This window comes from Bison bison, unplaced genomic scaffold, assembly GCF_000754665.1.
Source record: "Bison bison bison isolate TAMUID 2011002044 unplaced genomic scaffold, Bison_UMD1.0 scf7180017864029, whole genome shotgun sequence".
NCBI classification, from domain to species: Eukaryota; Metazoa; Chordata; class Mammalia; order Artiodactyla; family Bovidae; genus Bison; species Bison bison.
The window spans coordinates 2,764,284-2,780,567 of record NW_011494601.1 but is presented as its reverse complement, the minus strand read 5'-3'; the positions used below and the strand labels follow the sequence as shown (position 1 = coordinate 2,780,567).

The 16,284-nt window shown below is 55.5% G+C and overlaps 1 protein-coding gene across 6 annotated transcripts in view; it reads left to right on the top strand.

Moving 5' to 3' along the window:
- Positions 1-16,284, top strand: part of ZMIZ1 (zinc finger, MIZ-type containing 1) — a 216,823-nt gene that overhangs the window by 98,359 nt on the left and 102,180 nt on the right. For all 6 annotated transcript variants that reach the window (XM_010834167.1, XM_010834169.1, XM_010834170.1 and 3 more), the window contains 2 exons: positions 4,021-4,129; positions 10,469-10,582. In XM_010834167.1, coding sequence (XP_010832469.1) covers positions 4,070-4,129; positions 10,469-10,582 — 174 coding nt within the window. In that variant the 5' untranslated portion in view covers positions 4,021-4,069. The remainder of the gene's footprint in view (positions 1-4,020; positions 4,130-10,468; positions 10,583-16,284) is intronic.

The window sequence follows — 16,284 nt, the reverse complement described above, 5'->3', positions numbered from 1 at the left end:
GGCCGCTGACGCTCCCACTTTCCCACACCAGCCAGCATGCAGGGAGCCCAGCGGCACTGGATGGCCTTGGAAGCAAGTGGGTGGGTGTGGACAGGTGCCAGGGGCACATCTTTTTGGGCTCAGGCACAGTCTTGGGTGGGGACTTCCAGGAGGCTCTGACCTCCAGTCTTGGAGCATTGGAAAGAACATGCCTCTGGTTAAAAAAGTGGAGGGTTTGAATCAGCCCAGCACCGTCCCAGCTGTGTGACCCTGGGAAAGTCACTTCATCTCTCTGAACCTTTTAGGATTAAGTGAATTAGCAATGCACAGGGCCTGGCCTAGTGCCTGAACGCAGTAGGTGCAGAGCTAATGGAAAATCTCACACTGCCCCTCAGGGAGCCACCATTTTCATGCCTCCTTCAGCACCTTCTCTTCTCTTCATGTCTGTGATCTTTAGCCTTCTAGGCCTTGACCCTCTTCCTTCATGGGCCGGAAGCACTAGCCCATCCATTCCGGGTGTTACTAGCCCCAATTCTCCACTGATCTTGGTGGTGTAGAAGTGTCACCTCACCTGTGAGTGTCCCCTTAATCACTTAGACGTTTTTTCTTTTATAGATTGAGACACACACAACTTACAGTTGTCCCTGTGATATGTGATGTCTCTCCTGTCAACCCTCTGGGTCTCACAGGTGTCCCACGCCCACCGTTCATGTCTTGGTTCCTACAACATGGAGCCTGGGTCTGGGAGTAAAACCCCCTGCGATCTAGATGTAGCTCAGAGGTGCTGTGTGGCCTTAGACACTCCACCTGTGGTCCTCAGGCCCCCCAAGAATAAAGCCAGCTGAACTCGAGGTGGTGGAAGAACTCAAGGCACCTTTGGTCAATGATATTCTGAGCATCTTTGAATCCAGGAGCTATCTCAGATCACATAGGCCTCCAGATAGGACAGTGCATGAGTCAGTGTAGCTGCTGCTGCTGCTGCTGCTAAGTCGCTTCAGTCGTGTCCGACTCTGTGCGACCCCATAGACGGCAGCCCACCAGGCTCCCCCGTCCCTGGGATTTTCCACGCAAGAACACTGGAATGGGTTTCATTTCCTTCTCCAATGCATGAAAGTGAAAAGTGAAAGTGAAGTCGCTTAGTTGTGTCCAACTCTTAGCGACCCCATGGACCGCAGCCTACCATGCTCCTCCGTCCATGGGATTTTCCAGGCAAGAGTACTGGAGTGTGTTGCCATTTCCTTCTCCAGGAGATCTTCCCAACCCAGGGATTGAACCCGGGTCTCCCGCATTGTAGGCAGATGCTTCACCCTCTGAGATCCCTCACCAAATTTCCAGAGTTCAGATTTCTAACCCCCTGGGCAGTTATCTTCATCAACAGCACCCCCTGCTGGCCACATGGGCCAGCGCAGGCCTTTTGTCCTGGTTGGCTACTGCCTGTGGGCAGGGGATTGAGGTCTGCACAGGCCTGGGGTTCCCTTTGACTTCCCTTCAGGCTCCTCCTTTTTAATGAGGCCCTTTGGCTCAGTGCCCCTGCCTTGCTAGCTGCGGAAACAGCAGTCTGTAACTGGCACCCTGGTAACCAGTGTTCGCTCATGCCCTGGGTGGGGGCTGGAGAGGCCCAGCTCGGTGTGCACCCTGTGGTGCTTGAGAGGCCACCTTCGGGCCTCAGTTTCCTCATCTATAAAGTGAGGATATAGGAACCGTGTCTTTGCCTAGTGCCTGGACCAGCACTTGACATGAGAAGAGTTCAACAAATAGTCATATAAAAGGTGACGTGGACTAGATAGAGGCTTGGACCAAGGGTTCCATGAGCTCGAGAAAATGCTTCCATTTTCACCTCCCCATGTTCCATCGAGTTAGCACAGTATACAATGCTGACAAGTATTTACTGGGTGAGTTGGAAGCATGCAAGGGTGGACAAGTGGAGAATAAAGACGGATGGGTGGATGGATGGGTGGGTGGATGGATGGACAGACAAGCATCTAGATGGATAAGTGATGGAGAAGTTGTACATCTGGGTGTGTAAATGTGTGATAGGTGGTGTGATAGGAAGGACGCTGGAAGGTGAGGGTAGAAGAGATCAATGTGGGGATGCTACCTCCATTTTTACTTTTTCTGGAGCGCTACAAGATAAGATGAACCCAGCAAGCACTCATCAAAGTGCAGATGCCCGAATGACCCAGAAACTCCACCTCCAAGGGTGTGCTCTCTAGATTAATTCACACATGATGATGTGGCTGATATAAAAGGCGATCCTCTGGCACTGTTTGCAATGAAGAAATCTGGGGCTAGCGCAGGCCTCATCTCGGGCCAGAGTGTGAGCCCCTGGAGCAGAAGGGCCTTGTCTAGGGCCTCAGGCCTTAGAACAGCACCTGGCCGGGGTGGATGTTCAGATGGCAGTTGGATAAATGACTCATCAGTGCCTGGGATGCTGTGTGGCCATTAAAAACTGAAAAGGCTCTTTATGTCTTGATGTGGAATACACTTTGAGATATCGTTAAGAGGAAAATAGCGAGGTCCGGAGAGTGTGTGAAGAATGCTATCGTTTTATGCTTTTTAAGGGGTGGCAGAGGATAGTACACATAGATATTTGCTTCTCTGAGTCCTTCAGAAGGAGGCAGATGACACTGGTTCTCTCTGGAAGGGTCCCTGGGGGCAGGGGACAAGGCCAGCATGACCCTGGACACCTGGGATTTTTGAACCACGCCAGTGAGTCGCCTTTTCAAGCACAAATGGAACAATAAGAAGTGCTTGAGAAGAGCTGTGCGGTGAAGAGCTCCTTGGAAGAGGAACAGGGCCTTCTTCCCAAGGCTGTGGTCAGGCAGACTGTCGGCTTTCTGAACCAGGGTGGGGGCAGAGAGACAGGACATGGGAGCAGACAGGCAGACACAGTCCAAACCGCCACTTGCCATGGGAGATCCCAGACCTCAGTTTCCTCATCTGGAAAATGGAGGCAATTCTAATCTCACAGAGCGGGTGTGAGGAGTTGAGGAGAGAATGCAAGGGCCCGGTACACAGCAAGTGCTTGGTGGATGGGACGTTTGGTGACATGGCCAGAGAGGAAAGGCCTTCACGGGGGCAGGTTTTGGGGTAGCAGAGAAGGCCAGGGGTGGGGAACCTCTGCTGAGTCCCTTGTGTCTGACCCAGGTGTCTGCAGCCAGAAATGCCCTGGGGTTATGGGAAGACAAACAGCCAGTGAGGAGCAGACTTCTGCTTAGGCCTGGAAACCCGGACTCCTGAGCAGTGGGAGGGCCAGAGTTGAACCTCTCTCCATCTGTCTGCCTCTCCTCCATCTCTGCCTTTGTGCTCGTGGCCTCCCTGGAGAAGCCTGGGGGCTCCATGGGCTTTGCGGAATCGAGGGGACCTCGTTACACACATGCTCACCTGCCCCAGGCCCAGCATCATTCAGGAAGAGTGAGCCTGCTGAGTGGGACAGCCCTGTGCCCCAACCACTGGGCCAGGAACTTGCAGTCAGGGTCCCGGGGCCCAATTCGGGCTCCCTGTGCCACCCTGGGTAACTCCCTTCCTCTCTCTGAACCTCAGTCTTCTTGTTTGGAAAAGGGAAGTGGTGCTGATGGCTACCCTCTTTCTTTCCTGGGAGAGCAAAGGGGAAACATGAAATTGTGGTTTGTAAACTCCAAGGCATGGGAGATGCGGGGAGGGCATCCACGGCAGGATTGCTGCCTTAAACGATACATGCTGCAGTCAGGGCTGTCACATGGGGAGATCTCTGCGCACACGTGCACACACAGCCACAGCAAGTGGGCTAAGTCCTGCAGCAAGAACCTGAAGATGGGGCTGCCATTGCTGCCGCCACCACCCAACACACATGTGCGTGTAGACATGCGTGTTGGCCTTGCCTGCCCAGTACTCACATGAGCCACCCGCAAAGAACACCCAGGAACACCTCCTGCCCTGAGCCTAGAGAAGGGCTGGGCAGCCATGGGCATAGCTCCTCCTCCCACCCCAAGGCTGCCCCGGGGCAGAGGCCGGCGGGCCTGGCACAGCCCCAGTGACACCCACTGTCCTCTGTCTTCACAGGCTGGACAACGTTCATGGCTCTCGGGTAGAGCCCAGCGAAACGGCCAGAATGAATTCTATGGACAGGCACATCCAACAGACCAACGACCGACTGCAGTGCATCAAGCAGGTGAGTGTGCAGCCGGGCTCCCGCCCCCTCCTCTGCCAGCCTGGCCACTGGCAAGGGCAGGGCAGGCGAGGCGGGCAGAGCAGAGTGGGGACTGATATGTACTGTGTAGTAAGCACCTGAGATGCTGGGTGGAGGTGACAGTCAGCAAGGGCCGACTGCTTGAGGCTCCCCGACCACCCACCCCGTGAGAACTGGCATGGACCAGTCTCACATTAGAATCACTCCGCTAGGTTCAAATGCCAGCTCTGCCTCACCCCTTCCCTGCCCTTCCCAGCTGTGTGACTTTGAAGCAGTGTCATGCCCTCTCTGGGCTCTGCTGTGCTCTCTGGGTTGCTTTGAGGATGCAGTGAAGTGCCTAATGTCCCTCCCAGACGCAAGCTCCCCGCCTCTTTGCTCTAGTGGTTCTTTGTAAAGAAATAGAAAAGGAACGGTCTTGGAAAATCAATAATCTTACAGAAAAAGAAACCGAGGCACAGAATGGGGAAGAGAGTTGTCGCCTGAAGTCACAGAGTGCAGCCCCACTGGTGCAGGGAGGGCCTCGTCCCGGAGGGTGCGAGTTCCCCCTCCTGCCTATGCTCACACCAAGCGTAAGAGGTGATTTGCCTGCCAGGGCTTCCCAGGTGATGCTAGTGGTGAAGAACCCACCTCCCGACGCAGGAGACAAAAGAGACAGGAGTTTGATCCCTGGGTCGGGAAGATCCCCTGGAAGAAGGCATGGCAGCCCACTCCAATATTCTTGCCTGGAGAGTCCCATGGACAGAGGAGCGTGGAGGGATACAATCCATGGGGTCTCAGAGAGTCGGACACGACTGAAGCGACTTGGCACACACACACGCTTCTGGATTATTCAGACATAGGGAACCCTTCACAGTGGGCTCAGAAGTCCCCACTTTAAGAAGCCTGGTTGAGCCTGGGCAGGCAGGCGCCCCCTAGTGGTGATCAGGAGTGATGCTCCCTCCCTCTGGGCTCAGGCTCCCTGAAGCCAAAGGCAGCATGTCCGTGCACAGACTCTGGTGATATTTTACTCCAGGAAAGAGGAGATAGAGCGAAGGAGTAGAGGCTTTGACATCAAACAGACCCGAGCCCAAATCCTCACTCCTCCGTGTACCCACAGTGTGATCTCTGAGATCAGGCCTGGCCCTGTTTCTCCGAGCCTCAGTTTTCCCTGTCAAGCGGGTCCAGTAAGGCCATCATCGTGGGATGCTCTGAGGACATTATGAGTGGAGCGCAGAGCCTGGCCCTGTGGCAGATGATCTGCTAATTGTGGTGGGGGGCGCTGTCGTTGGTGGCTCAGTGACAGGGGATGTCTTAGGGGAGGGGAGTGCTGGGGCGATGCCCCTGGCTTAGGTGGGCTTAGCTGGCAGTTTGGGGAGCCAGTGTAGGCCTCCAGCCTCAGGACCCCCCGGGGGAGGCGGGGGCAGAGCGCACAGCCCCACCCCCGCCCTGCCTGCCCTCCCGGATCCCCAGGGCCCAGGGGAACTGAGGCTAGTCGGCGGGAATGAGGGATGTGCGTCCTCTCATTAGCATCAAGCAGAGCAATCTCGGAAGCCGGGGCCTTGGGTCTGCGGAGAGGAAATTGAAGACGACTTGTTACAGATTGAACTCAGCCGAACAGCTCTCCCAAACGCCAATTACGCCTCTGTTCACGGTCACAGAATAGAAACCAGACGATGGGCTCCTCCTCCCCTGCCCGTCCCTCCTCCTCCTTCTTCTCCTCCTCTAGGCTCCGTGGGGCTCTCTCCCAGCTCTGCCTTTGACCCAGTTTCTCCCGCCCAGGAGGGATCAGCTGTCAGTGGCTCCACCCCCAGTAATACAGTCAAGCCCCTGTGCCCCAGCCCTCTGTGTGCTGCTGGGCAAACGGCTCCCCCTACAACCTACTCACAACTTGACTTTTCTCCCTGCATCTGATTCTCTGCAAGAATCAGGGAGCCCTTTACCCCCTGGGCTACCCAGGGGTCCAGCAGGGTCCAGAGCCCACCCAGGAGCAGCCTCTCCAAGCGTGGCACATGGACTCAGATTCACCAGTCAGTAAGCCTGAGTCTCCCTTCCACACTCGCTGGTTTCCTGACCTTGATTAAGTTGCCACTTCATCTCCCATCGTCTGTAAATGGGCATCGTGATGCAAGCCAGTCATTGGGTCCTGGAGCTGCTTAAAAGCCGGGGATCATCTCCACTGTCCTCGCCTGACCTACCCCACACACACATGTCTGCATGCATGCACACACACACAAACACACTACATAGCTCTGTGCTTGGGCCAGACTGTGGCTCATCTGTGAGGGTGAGCAGGCTGTCCAGATGCCCCTGGGCTGTCCAGAGCTCCCTGCGTCCTCTACGCTGCTCCCGCATCTCCAGTCAGACACAGCTCAGCGCTGATGTCTGTCTGCTCTTCAGCTGCCCCAGAGGGCAGCCGTGGTGACTGAAGACTGTTGATTCTCAGACATCCCGTAGACTGATCAGAAGAGAAAGGTCTGCATGTTCTGAGGATGATGCATGCGTTGGCTGCGCCTCCCTCTGGCTGGTGGAGCTGTGGCTCCCATCGGAGCCTCAGCCTCCGACTCTCCACCCTGCCTGACTTACAGCGCAGCCCTCCCTGTCCACCCGCCCTAGTTCTCCCCACTGCTGGCACTTGCCAGCCCCCGAGCACCCAGCTGTCTGTCCGTCTTCTCTCCAGACCTCTGGCTCAGCTGCCTTTGTGCTTTCTGAGCTTCAGGTGCTGGGAGAACCGGTGCCCTCTCTAGGACATGCCTTAAATTGTCCCCACAGGCACATCTGGGCTCCACGTGCAAAGCCATGCCAATTGACTAATTCCTGCACAGCAGCCTCCCCAAACCTCAGGTGCTCTTTTGAGTCTCTGCACTTCCCCTTCCTGAGCCCTGGTGCTCCCTGGGCACCCAGTTACCACTCCCATCCTGCTCTTTCTCCCTTAAGCTATAAGCCCCACAGGGTGTGCATCAGGTCTCCCTCCAGGCTGAGTTCCTCAGGGGCAGAAGATGAGCTGTATTCATCGTACGTCAGCAGAGTCCAGGCCAGGGTGGGGCCTAAATATGTTGGGGAAGAATGGGGGTGGGGTAGGTGATCACAGATCAGTAGCTAAGGGAATGGATGGATGGATAGATGGATGGACACATGGATAGGCAGTTAGGTGAGTGGATGGTGGGTGGATATAAATGATGGATAAAGAAATGATGAACGAATGGATAAGTGGGTGGTTGGATAAACTCTGGATGGAATGAAAGATAAGTAGGTAGATGAATGGATGGATGAGTGATGGATAAAGTAGAGAATGGATGAATGGGTAGGTGGACAAGTGGATGGATGCATGGGTGAACTGATTCATTTTTGGATGGATGGATGGGTAGATGGATGGATGGGTCATTTGATTCACAGATGGATTGATAAGATACATTCATCACTTCATCTGGGCACTGGTGTCCCCAGTTCCTGCTCTAGCAGACTCAGTGGCCAGTGGATATAGCCCAGGAAGGTCTTCTGAGGAATTACAGAGATGAGCAGGCTTCCTGGTGAGGGGGTGGGCTGTTAGTATCCAGTAACAGCCGCAGCCAGGGAGAACTCTGCCTGTGATTCACATCTGTACTCCCATCCCCAGATCATCAAAGGGTTGCCAAGCTCACCCCACCCAGTCCTGGCCCTCCAAGTACCACTGGGGACCTAGTCTGAAGCTACGAGATTGCTGGCCTGCTCTGTACACAGCATGCCTTGGGCAGCTAACTGCTCACAAACCATTTCTGCATGGACCTGGCCTCATGCCAGTTTGGGGGGTTCTGGAGATGAAGGGGGCACTAATTCTATTCTGGGAGAGCTTGGAGGAGAAACAAGAAGCCATCGAGAGGTCCTAGTGTACCGAGCAATGGCAGTCTTGCCTGACAGCTGCTCTGTAATGGGGATGCCACTACGGATGTTGCTTCTACACTTTGCGGCAGCCCTGCACGCTGTCCGCATCCCATTTTGCAGAAGAGAGATCTGAATCTCAGGGCCATGAGACTCAGTGGCTGAGATGGGGTCCTCTTCATTTCACTGCATCCCTCAGCCACCTCAGAGTCTCTAAATGGACGACAGAAGCACAGAGGGGGTGGAGGTTTGGCCAAGGCCGCACAGCCACTGAGCAGTAGCTACCAAATGGGATGCCTGAGGTCTTTTGTACCAATGAGTTGCACCCACGAGTCACCTCCCATAGCCCAAACCAAGACCTCATGAGCTGGCTGGGGCGAGAGTGGAGAAGCTCAGAGGTGGGCTGGCCAGATATGGAAGGCTGGTTGCCTGGGGCCAAAACAAAACTGGACCCATGAGACTGGCCTCGGAGACCCCTTGCAAGCCTAAAACCCCAAAAAGGGATGTCAAAGATGGGATGCTGTGGGTGGGCAACTCTGAGAGCACCACTCGGTGGTTGCTGACCCTGTTAATTGGGTGTGACATCACGTAAATAAACGGAATAACTTGGTTAGCAGAGGGAGGCTGCTGGGCAGGGGATTAACCGATTTGCATGGCTTTCCACGCGGAGACCAGATGCTGCCCATGGCCTTGGAGGGGGCAGGTTTTAGAGAGGACACAGGAGTCAGAGGGCCCACTGCTGCCTGCTCAGAGGATCTGCTTCCAGCCACAGACATCCTCCTATCTTCATATGCAATGAGCTCTGTCTGCAGAAAGAGCCGTGTGTGTATGTGTGTGCACGTGTGTGTGTGTGTGTGTGTGTATGTGTAGCCAGGGCAGGAGGTGCTGAGTGCAGCTGCGCCTCCAGAGGAGCCTTTGGAAGACAGAGTCAGGGCCAAGGGCAGCCCCACGTGCCAGGCGCTCTGCCAGGAGCCGTGTAAGCCTCCTCTTGTTTAATCTTCACCACGGCCCCATGACAGAGGGCTTGCACACCTGCCCTCTTTCCCCCCTTCACCTCTCCCTGTCCCTTTGCTCCCACGGAGGGAGAATACTCGGATGCGTTTCTCTTTCCTCCATCCATTTTTAAATCTGGCCTTTCATAAACCACATTGTAATAGCAATCATGGAACTCTAAAGGAAACAAAAATCCCCACCACTAAGCCGTGATCTGCCATCCCCATTTTACAGGTAGCGTGACTGAGGCGCAGAGAGGGGAGGGGATGCCCTAGATCAGTAGATGGTTGTGGGTGAAGGCGGTGTGATTCCAGGGCCCCAGCCCCACAGGGGCTCCCCCAGCACATCCTGCTCGCCGTGCAGTTCTGGGACCTGGCAGCTCCTGAGACCCCTCCTGGCCGTGGCTCCAAGGCAGACCTTCACTGCAGGGTGGGAGCGAGTCGCTGGTCCGAGGGCAGCTGCTGTTCGCAGTGTCTCCCAGTACCAAGGACATGGGGATCCCCTTTGCAGCTGGCTTCTACTCCAGCCCGTGTGGACACCTGCCTGTCCTGCTGGGGACCTCACAGGGAGTCACATTCAGCCCTGATGTCCCAACTCTGCCCCAACATGCTCCGTGTCCCTGGACTCGATGCCTGACTCAGCCTGGCCTAGGAAGACTCGGATCAGTGTTAAAGAAGGAAGGGATAGCTGCAGCAGCCCCCTCCCCTCTGCCCCCTCAACCCGTCAGCCCCATGGCCTGGCTCTGAAGCAGAATCTAGAAGCCTTGGCACCGGAATTCAGCCTCTGTTGACTTAGACCCCATAACTGGGGGGGGCCTGAGCTTGGGCAGGGCCCCCTCCCAGCAACGCCAGCATCCCTGAGCCCAGGAATCCTGGGTGAGGGGAACAGGAATGGCTGAGCCACATGCACCTCATCACGACGTGACAGTCACCTGGGTGCCCTGTGCTTGAGCGCACCTTCCCAGCTGGGTGCGGCCTGGAGGCCTCTTTCTGTGCCCCTGTTCCTGCTCTTTGGCTCCAGCAGGGCTTGCTGGAGCCAGAGCAGGTGGCATGCAGACCTGGCTGTGGTGATGGTGGTGGTTTGCGAGGCAGGGGGTGGGGGTGCTCATCAATAAGGAATCTGCCTGACACAGGGAGAACCAGCTCCAAGGATGGAAGCCACACACACCACCCTCTTGAACCCTACAGGGCTTCCTAACCCCCACTGCCAGCACCAGAAAACACTTTAATATCTAACGTCATTGCTCTTTTCTAGACCTCAGTTTTTCCATCTTTGCAATGGGGCCGCAGTTCCCATCCCATCAGAAAGCAGGCTGGAGTGGAGATTCAGGGGGAAAGTGAATGAGGAGTTTGAGAGAACTCATTAATCCTGGCCTGCCCCATCCTGTGTGTCTCCTCCCCAGGGAAACCTGGGGTCTTTGCTGCCCCGGACTCCCTCACACTGCACTGGCCTCACTTCTGGAGCCTCACGCTGCCTCCTCTCCCTCTCCCACAGCACTTACAGAACCCCGCCAACTTCCACAATGCCGCCACGGAGTTGCTGGACTGGTGTGGAGACCCGCGAGCCTTCCAGCGGCCCTTTGAGCAGAGCCTGATGGGCTGTTTGACGGTGAGTCTGCCTCCTCCCAGCCTGTGCCCTCACCCAGGGAGGATGGCTGGGGACTCATGTGCTGGGCTGCGGCCGGAGGGGAGGACCCGTCTGCATGGACCCCTGATAGGCTTGCACGTGCAGGGAGTCTAGTCTGATGGGGAGACACGTTTCTCGGGGTTACGTGCGTTATTTACCCTTGATGAGAAAGACATGATCCTACTTTGAAGCGTTCTAAACTTTTGAGAGTAAATGTTCCATCATAAGTAAAGCAGAGAGACTCTTGAAGGTTTTCAGCCCTCTTTTTATCCATTCATTCATTCACTTCAGTAAACATCTGTTGAGCTCTTTTTACAGCCATCCATTCATCTATTCATTCATATAAGCATTTATCGAGCTTCTATTACATCTATCCATCTATGCAAATAAACACTGATTGATCGCTCAGTTATCATGCACAATCCCCTCTGCTAAGTCCTGGGAAATTGAAGATGGGAAAGATTCCCTCTTCAATGGGGAGATAGCTGTGGGAAGAGACAGCTGAGGAGATCATGAGAAGGTGGAGGGAACACGGAGAAGGGAAGTGGTACCCATCTTGGTGGTGGGGCAGGTTGCAGAAAACAGGAAAGGCGCCCCTGATCCGTCTGTAGGAGTCTGATAACCTACACCAGCACCTGAGGATAGCAAGAATGTCCTGAGCACGTGGAGCAGAGCACGCCAGTGCCCGGATGTACGGCAGAATCCAGGAAACTGAAATTAACTCATCCTGGTAAGGGTCTAGGATCCAAGCTGGGCAGAGGCCAGGCCCAGGGCTAGCGGTTTGATTTGCCAAGCTTAGGAGCCCACTGGCTGACAGCCACGTGGAAGGAGCTCAAAGCTTATGACTGTCCCCAGCCACGTGGCCTGTATCCATAAATGTGAGGGCACCTCTGCGGCCAGTGGGGACAGCTGCTCAGACCATCCAGAGTCAGCTTTGAAGGGAATGTGGGTAAACAGATTTCCAGGGAGCCCGGCTACCCCAGCACTTGGGGAGGAGGGGCCGAAATGTACTCATCAGGCAGCAACAGTGGGTACAACCCAAGGCCACCATGTTTTCTGAAAAGACCTCCAGACAGGAGAGAGGTGACAGGCCATCCCTGCAGAGCACCTCCTCCGTGCCCAACACTGAGCGTGGCCCCCAGGATGTGCCTTCTCATTGACTCCTCAGAGCACACTGGTCCTGCCCTCATCCTCCCTGTATAGAGAAGGAAGCTGAGAAGTGGGAACTACCTTCCCAGGTTCACACAGCCAGTTAGAAGTGGACCTGGGATTCAGGTCGGGACCCGTCCACCTCTATTCCTGGCCTTTAGGGATGCCAGGCAGGGATGCAACCCAGACCTTCCCAAGGTTTCTCCATTTGTCCGAAGCTGACACCATCTGGCTCCCTCGGGGCCACTGGGCCAAACCAGGCGACCGCCTGCACTTCCCAGCCCTCCTCATCCTCCAGCCCCTGGGCTGCCCCTCCCTCACCCAGCTCCCTTAATCCTCTTTGTGGGGATCCTGGCTCAGGCTAAGCCCCAAGGGCAGAGCCAGATGTTACTCCTGTCCCGCCGCTGGTAGTCGTGAGGAAGGGAGGGGGTAGCGCTGCCATGCTCCCTGTCCCGAGCTTGACCTTGCGAGATTGCAGGGACCTAAGGCTGAAGCCAGTGATGGCCTCGGTCAGGCGGCTGGACAGGTGGGCATGAGATGACCAGTAACTGGCCCCACCATGGCCCTGACATTTATCTATTCATTCAGCAAATATTCACCAAGTCCACACTCAGCCCTGGAGGGGCGGGCAGTGAGCAGTGTGGTCCTCTCGCAAGCAGCTTAGCTTTCTGTCTGAGAGGCTGACACTAAGGCCCATGAAGGAGTAAGTTAAGGATGTTTCCCAGCACCCTGTAAGAGGGAGCAGGATGGTGATCAGAAAGTGTCTGGAGAAGATGCGACCTGAAGAGCAAAAAGGAGTCTGCCAGGGAAGATGAGCGGGAAGGGTTGTCCAAGCAGAGGCAATGGGAGTGCGAAGGCCCTGAGGCTTGATGCCGGTCTCAGGTGACAGGATCACAGGCGTGGGCGAGGGGTACAAGAGGAGGTCAAAGAGGGGGGCAGAAACCAGCTGACCCCGAGGCTGCAGACCGAGAAGAGTTTGGATGTGATTGGAAGGGCAGTGGGGAGCCCTTGCAGGGTCTTCAGCAGGTGAGTGATGGGATATAATTTATCTGAGGACAAGAGCTCTGAAGGGGAGCATCCCTGGAGGGTAGGATGGAGGGATTATGGAGGTCTTCGTGGAGGAGGAAGCCCAGGGGAAACTGTAGGATCTGATTGAAGGGATGAGGCCATGGCTTCCCAGGCACAGGAAACTGTTTAGACAAAAGCCCAGTGCCGGCTGTGCCCCCAGCTTAAGGCACTCACTTGGTTGAATGGCCAGCTCTGAACCCCACCCCATTCCCAACCTGCCACTTAGCCAGAAAGGGGACTCAGGCCACTGGCCACAGCTGTGGAGACCTGAGTGTGATTGTTGCTTAGGGCCCTATAAAACCTGCAGCAGGAAAGGCTGGCAGGGGGCACGGGGAGTGGTTTATAGAAGACACCCTCGGTGCCCACGTGTCTCCCTGTTACTATCTCCTTGCAGCCTTGTGAGGACCCTGCAAGGGGGCAGGGAAGGGTTTATCACCCTGTTTTACAAACAAGGCAACGGAGTCGGGGGGAGCAGCAGCTTGCTACAGTCCCAGGTGGGACCGCTGCCCCCGCAAGAGCCCTGGGGCCTGCCACCAGCCCTCCTATCCCCTGGGCGTCCTCAACCCAGCTGTGCCCCGGGAAAGGGATGGGATGGGACAGGTGAGTGATCCCACGGGGTCTAGTCAGGGTTCCCCCCAACACACAGACACACTCGCACCCCTTCCCATCCCGAGGGCTACCTGAGCCCTCCAGGTTGCCCTCACCCTTTCGGTGACCTCTGGAAACAACTTCCTCTGGATTCCGCTTACATGGAGGATATAAATTAAAAACCACTTAGCCTCAGGAAGTAAGTGGACACATTTTTGCCATACCAGGGCCCGGCCCTGGGTTGAAGAACCTTGGGCTGCTGGCAGTCCCCTACCCACCCTCCCTTTCATGCCCTCTGACCCCAGGATGAAGACCTGCAACCTCTCCCAAGGGACGTCAGTCCAGGTACCACTTCCTCTTCTGGACCAGCTCCTTCCCGGGCCCTCCCCTTAGCATCAGGGCTGACTGTCCTCTCTGAGGGTCCCCCTCAAAGTCAGGCCTCTCTGGACCTGCTCCTCCTTCCTCCCCTGAGGGGGAACATGCTTGATCTGCTCGAGGAACAGACAGAAGGCTGAGGCAGCGAGGACACAGGAGAAGGGAGACAGGTATAAGAGGAGACGGAAAAGAGAAACCAAAAACCAGTGAGCACAGCAGCAGGGCCCTTGCCACCCCTCCAAGGAGGGAGTCCCCACAGCCTCAAAGCGTTCACTGCCGAAGTCGCGGGTGAACGTTCACAGACAGCATTCACTGAGCCGTGTGCCTGGTCCTGGCTGTCATCCTTGCAAAGAGGAGATTGTGTACCCATTCCACAGATGAGGAAACTGAGGCCCAGAGAGGTTAAGTCACATGCCTTTGGTTGCTCAGTATAGGATGGAGCAGGATCGGAGCACAGGCCGGTTCCCGTGACTGCCTCATAGGATGACAGAATCCAGCCACCAGCTGGGAGCAGGAACCCCTTCTTTAGCATCTCCTAGACAATCTGTCCTGTTTTATAGCCAGGAGACTTGCTGCCTTCAAAGGCAACGCACTGCCTTTATGGGACTAATGCAACTGCCATATGACCTTGAACATGCCTGTTCTCTAGCCTCTGGGCTCCAGTTTTCCTGCTCTGTGGCCTGAGGGACTGGACTCCCTGACCTGTAGCACGCCAGGGTCTGGGTCTCAGACAGCCAGGTCACACCAGTCAGCCTTAGAAGCACCTCGTAGGCTGGGCCAAGCTGACCGGACCGAGGCAGCCAGCAGAGGGCAGCGGTGCTGCGGCCGCTCACCGCAGGCTCTTCACGGAGGGGTCTTCACACCCGTGGGGTGGGAGCAGGCATCCCTGAAACACGACAGGAGCCTACTCAGCTGAGCCCACTGTCCCTACCACTGACAATCAGACCTTCCTCACGGGACTTTGCAGGGGGTCCTTAGGCTGGGCCAGGGGAAGATGGGCTACACGAAGTAGTCTAGGATCGCAGGGTCCAGCTTAGCCTGCTCTGCCACACTTGCGCTGAGTGACCTTCAGCCAGGCCCTGCCCTCTCTGTGTCTTGATAAAAGGAAATTGTTGGAGCCAATAACCCTTCTGAATACTGGGCTTGGGGAACTTAGTGACAGGCCCTTCCAGGCCTGCAGGAGAGCCCTTAGAACCAATACCAGGCCCCTCTTGCTCAATCTAGCTAGTTTCTTTCTTTTTTTGGAACCAGAGCAACAGGTTCAGCCAGTATTGGCCAAACAGAGGGACCTTTGCCTTTCTGCCCTCAACCCAGAGCCTGAGGGTTCTCCATGCAGATGGGGAGTTCTGGCCTTAACCCTTTGTGGGTTGAAAAAGAAGTCCTCTCATGCAAAGAGCCCAGGCTTTGCAGCCTGACTGCCTGGCATAGCATCTAAGCTCTCTCACTCTCAGACTCCTCACCTGTAAAACAGAGACGGTCATACCACCCCATGGAACTATTGTGACAATTTGGCACCTCACTGCTTACAAAGCATTTACTTAGCCTTCGTTCATGGAAGCCAGCATTCTCATTGCACCAGCGTGTCAGCATAGCCCACAAGCAGCAGCCTTCTGATGCCCTAGTCCAAAAACTGCCCGGGCTCACTCGCAGCCACCCCAAGGCTGGCCCACCAGTGAGGGCTCTGTAGTCAACATCGAGCTACAGTGACCCTTCTCCCTACTCTACAGTGTCTGTCTCCAGAACTGGAATGCTCAACAGTCCAGAGGGAATTAGCGGTCTTGGGGCCTTCCCTGGCAGTCCAGTGGTTATGACTTCACCTTCCAGGGACTTCCCTGTGGTCCAGTGGTTAAGAATCTGTCTGCCAATTGCAGAGGACACAGGTTCGATCCCTGGTCCAGAAGGATCCCACATGCCAGGGGGCAACTAAGCCAGGCCGCCACAACTACTGGACCCCCGTGCTGCAATTATTGAACCCCGTGAGCCTAGAGCCAGTGCTCCGCAATAAGAGAAAGCCCGCAATGAGAAGCCGCGCACCACAACCAGAGGGGAGCCCCACCCCCACCACAACTAGAGAAAGCCCGTGTAGCATCGAAGACCCAGCACAGCAAAGATTTAATTTATTAATTGATTATTTTATAAAAAAAAAAGACTTCACCTTCCAGTTCAGGGGTTACAGGATGGTCCATATCAAAAATACATATATATGTATATATATATGTATTTCGGAGAAGGCAGTGGCACTCCACTCCAGTACTCTTGCCTGGAAAATCCTGTGGATGGAGGAGCCTGGTAGGCTGCAGTCCGTGGGGTCGCTAGAGTCCGGCACGACTGATCGACTTCACTTTCACTTTTCACTTTCATGCATTGGAGAAGGAAATGGCAACCCACTCCAGTGTTCTTGCCTGGAGAATCCCAGGGGCCGGGGAGCCTGGTGGGCTGCTGTCTATGGGGTCACACAGAGTCGGATATAACTGAAGCGACTTAGCAACATATATATATTTACA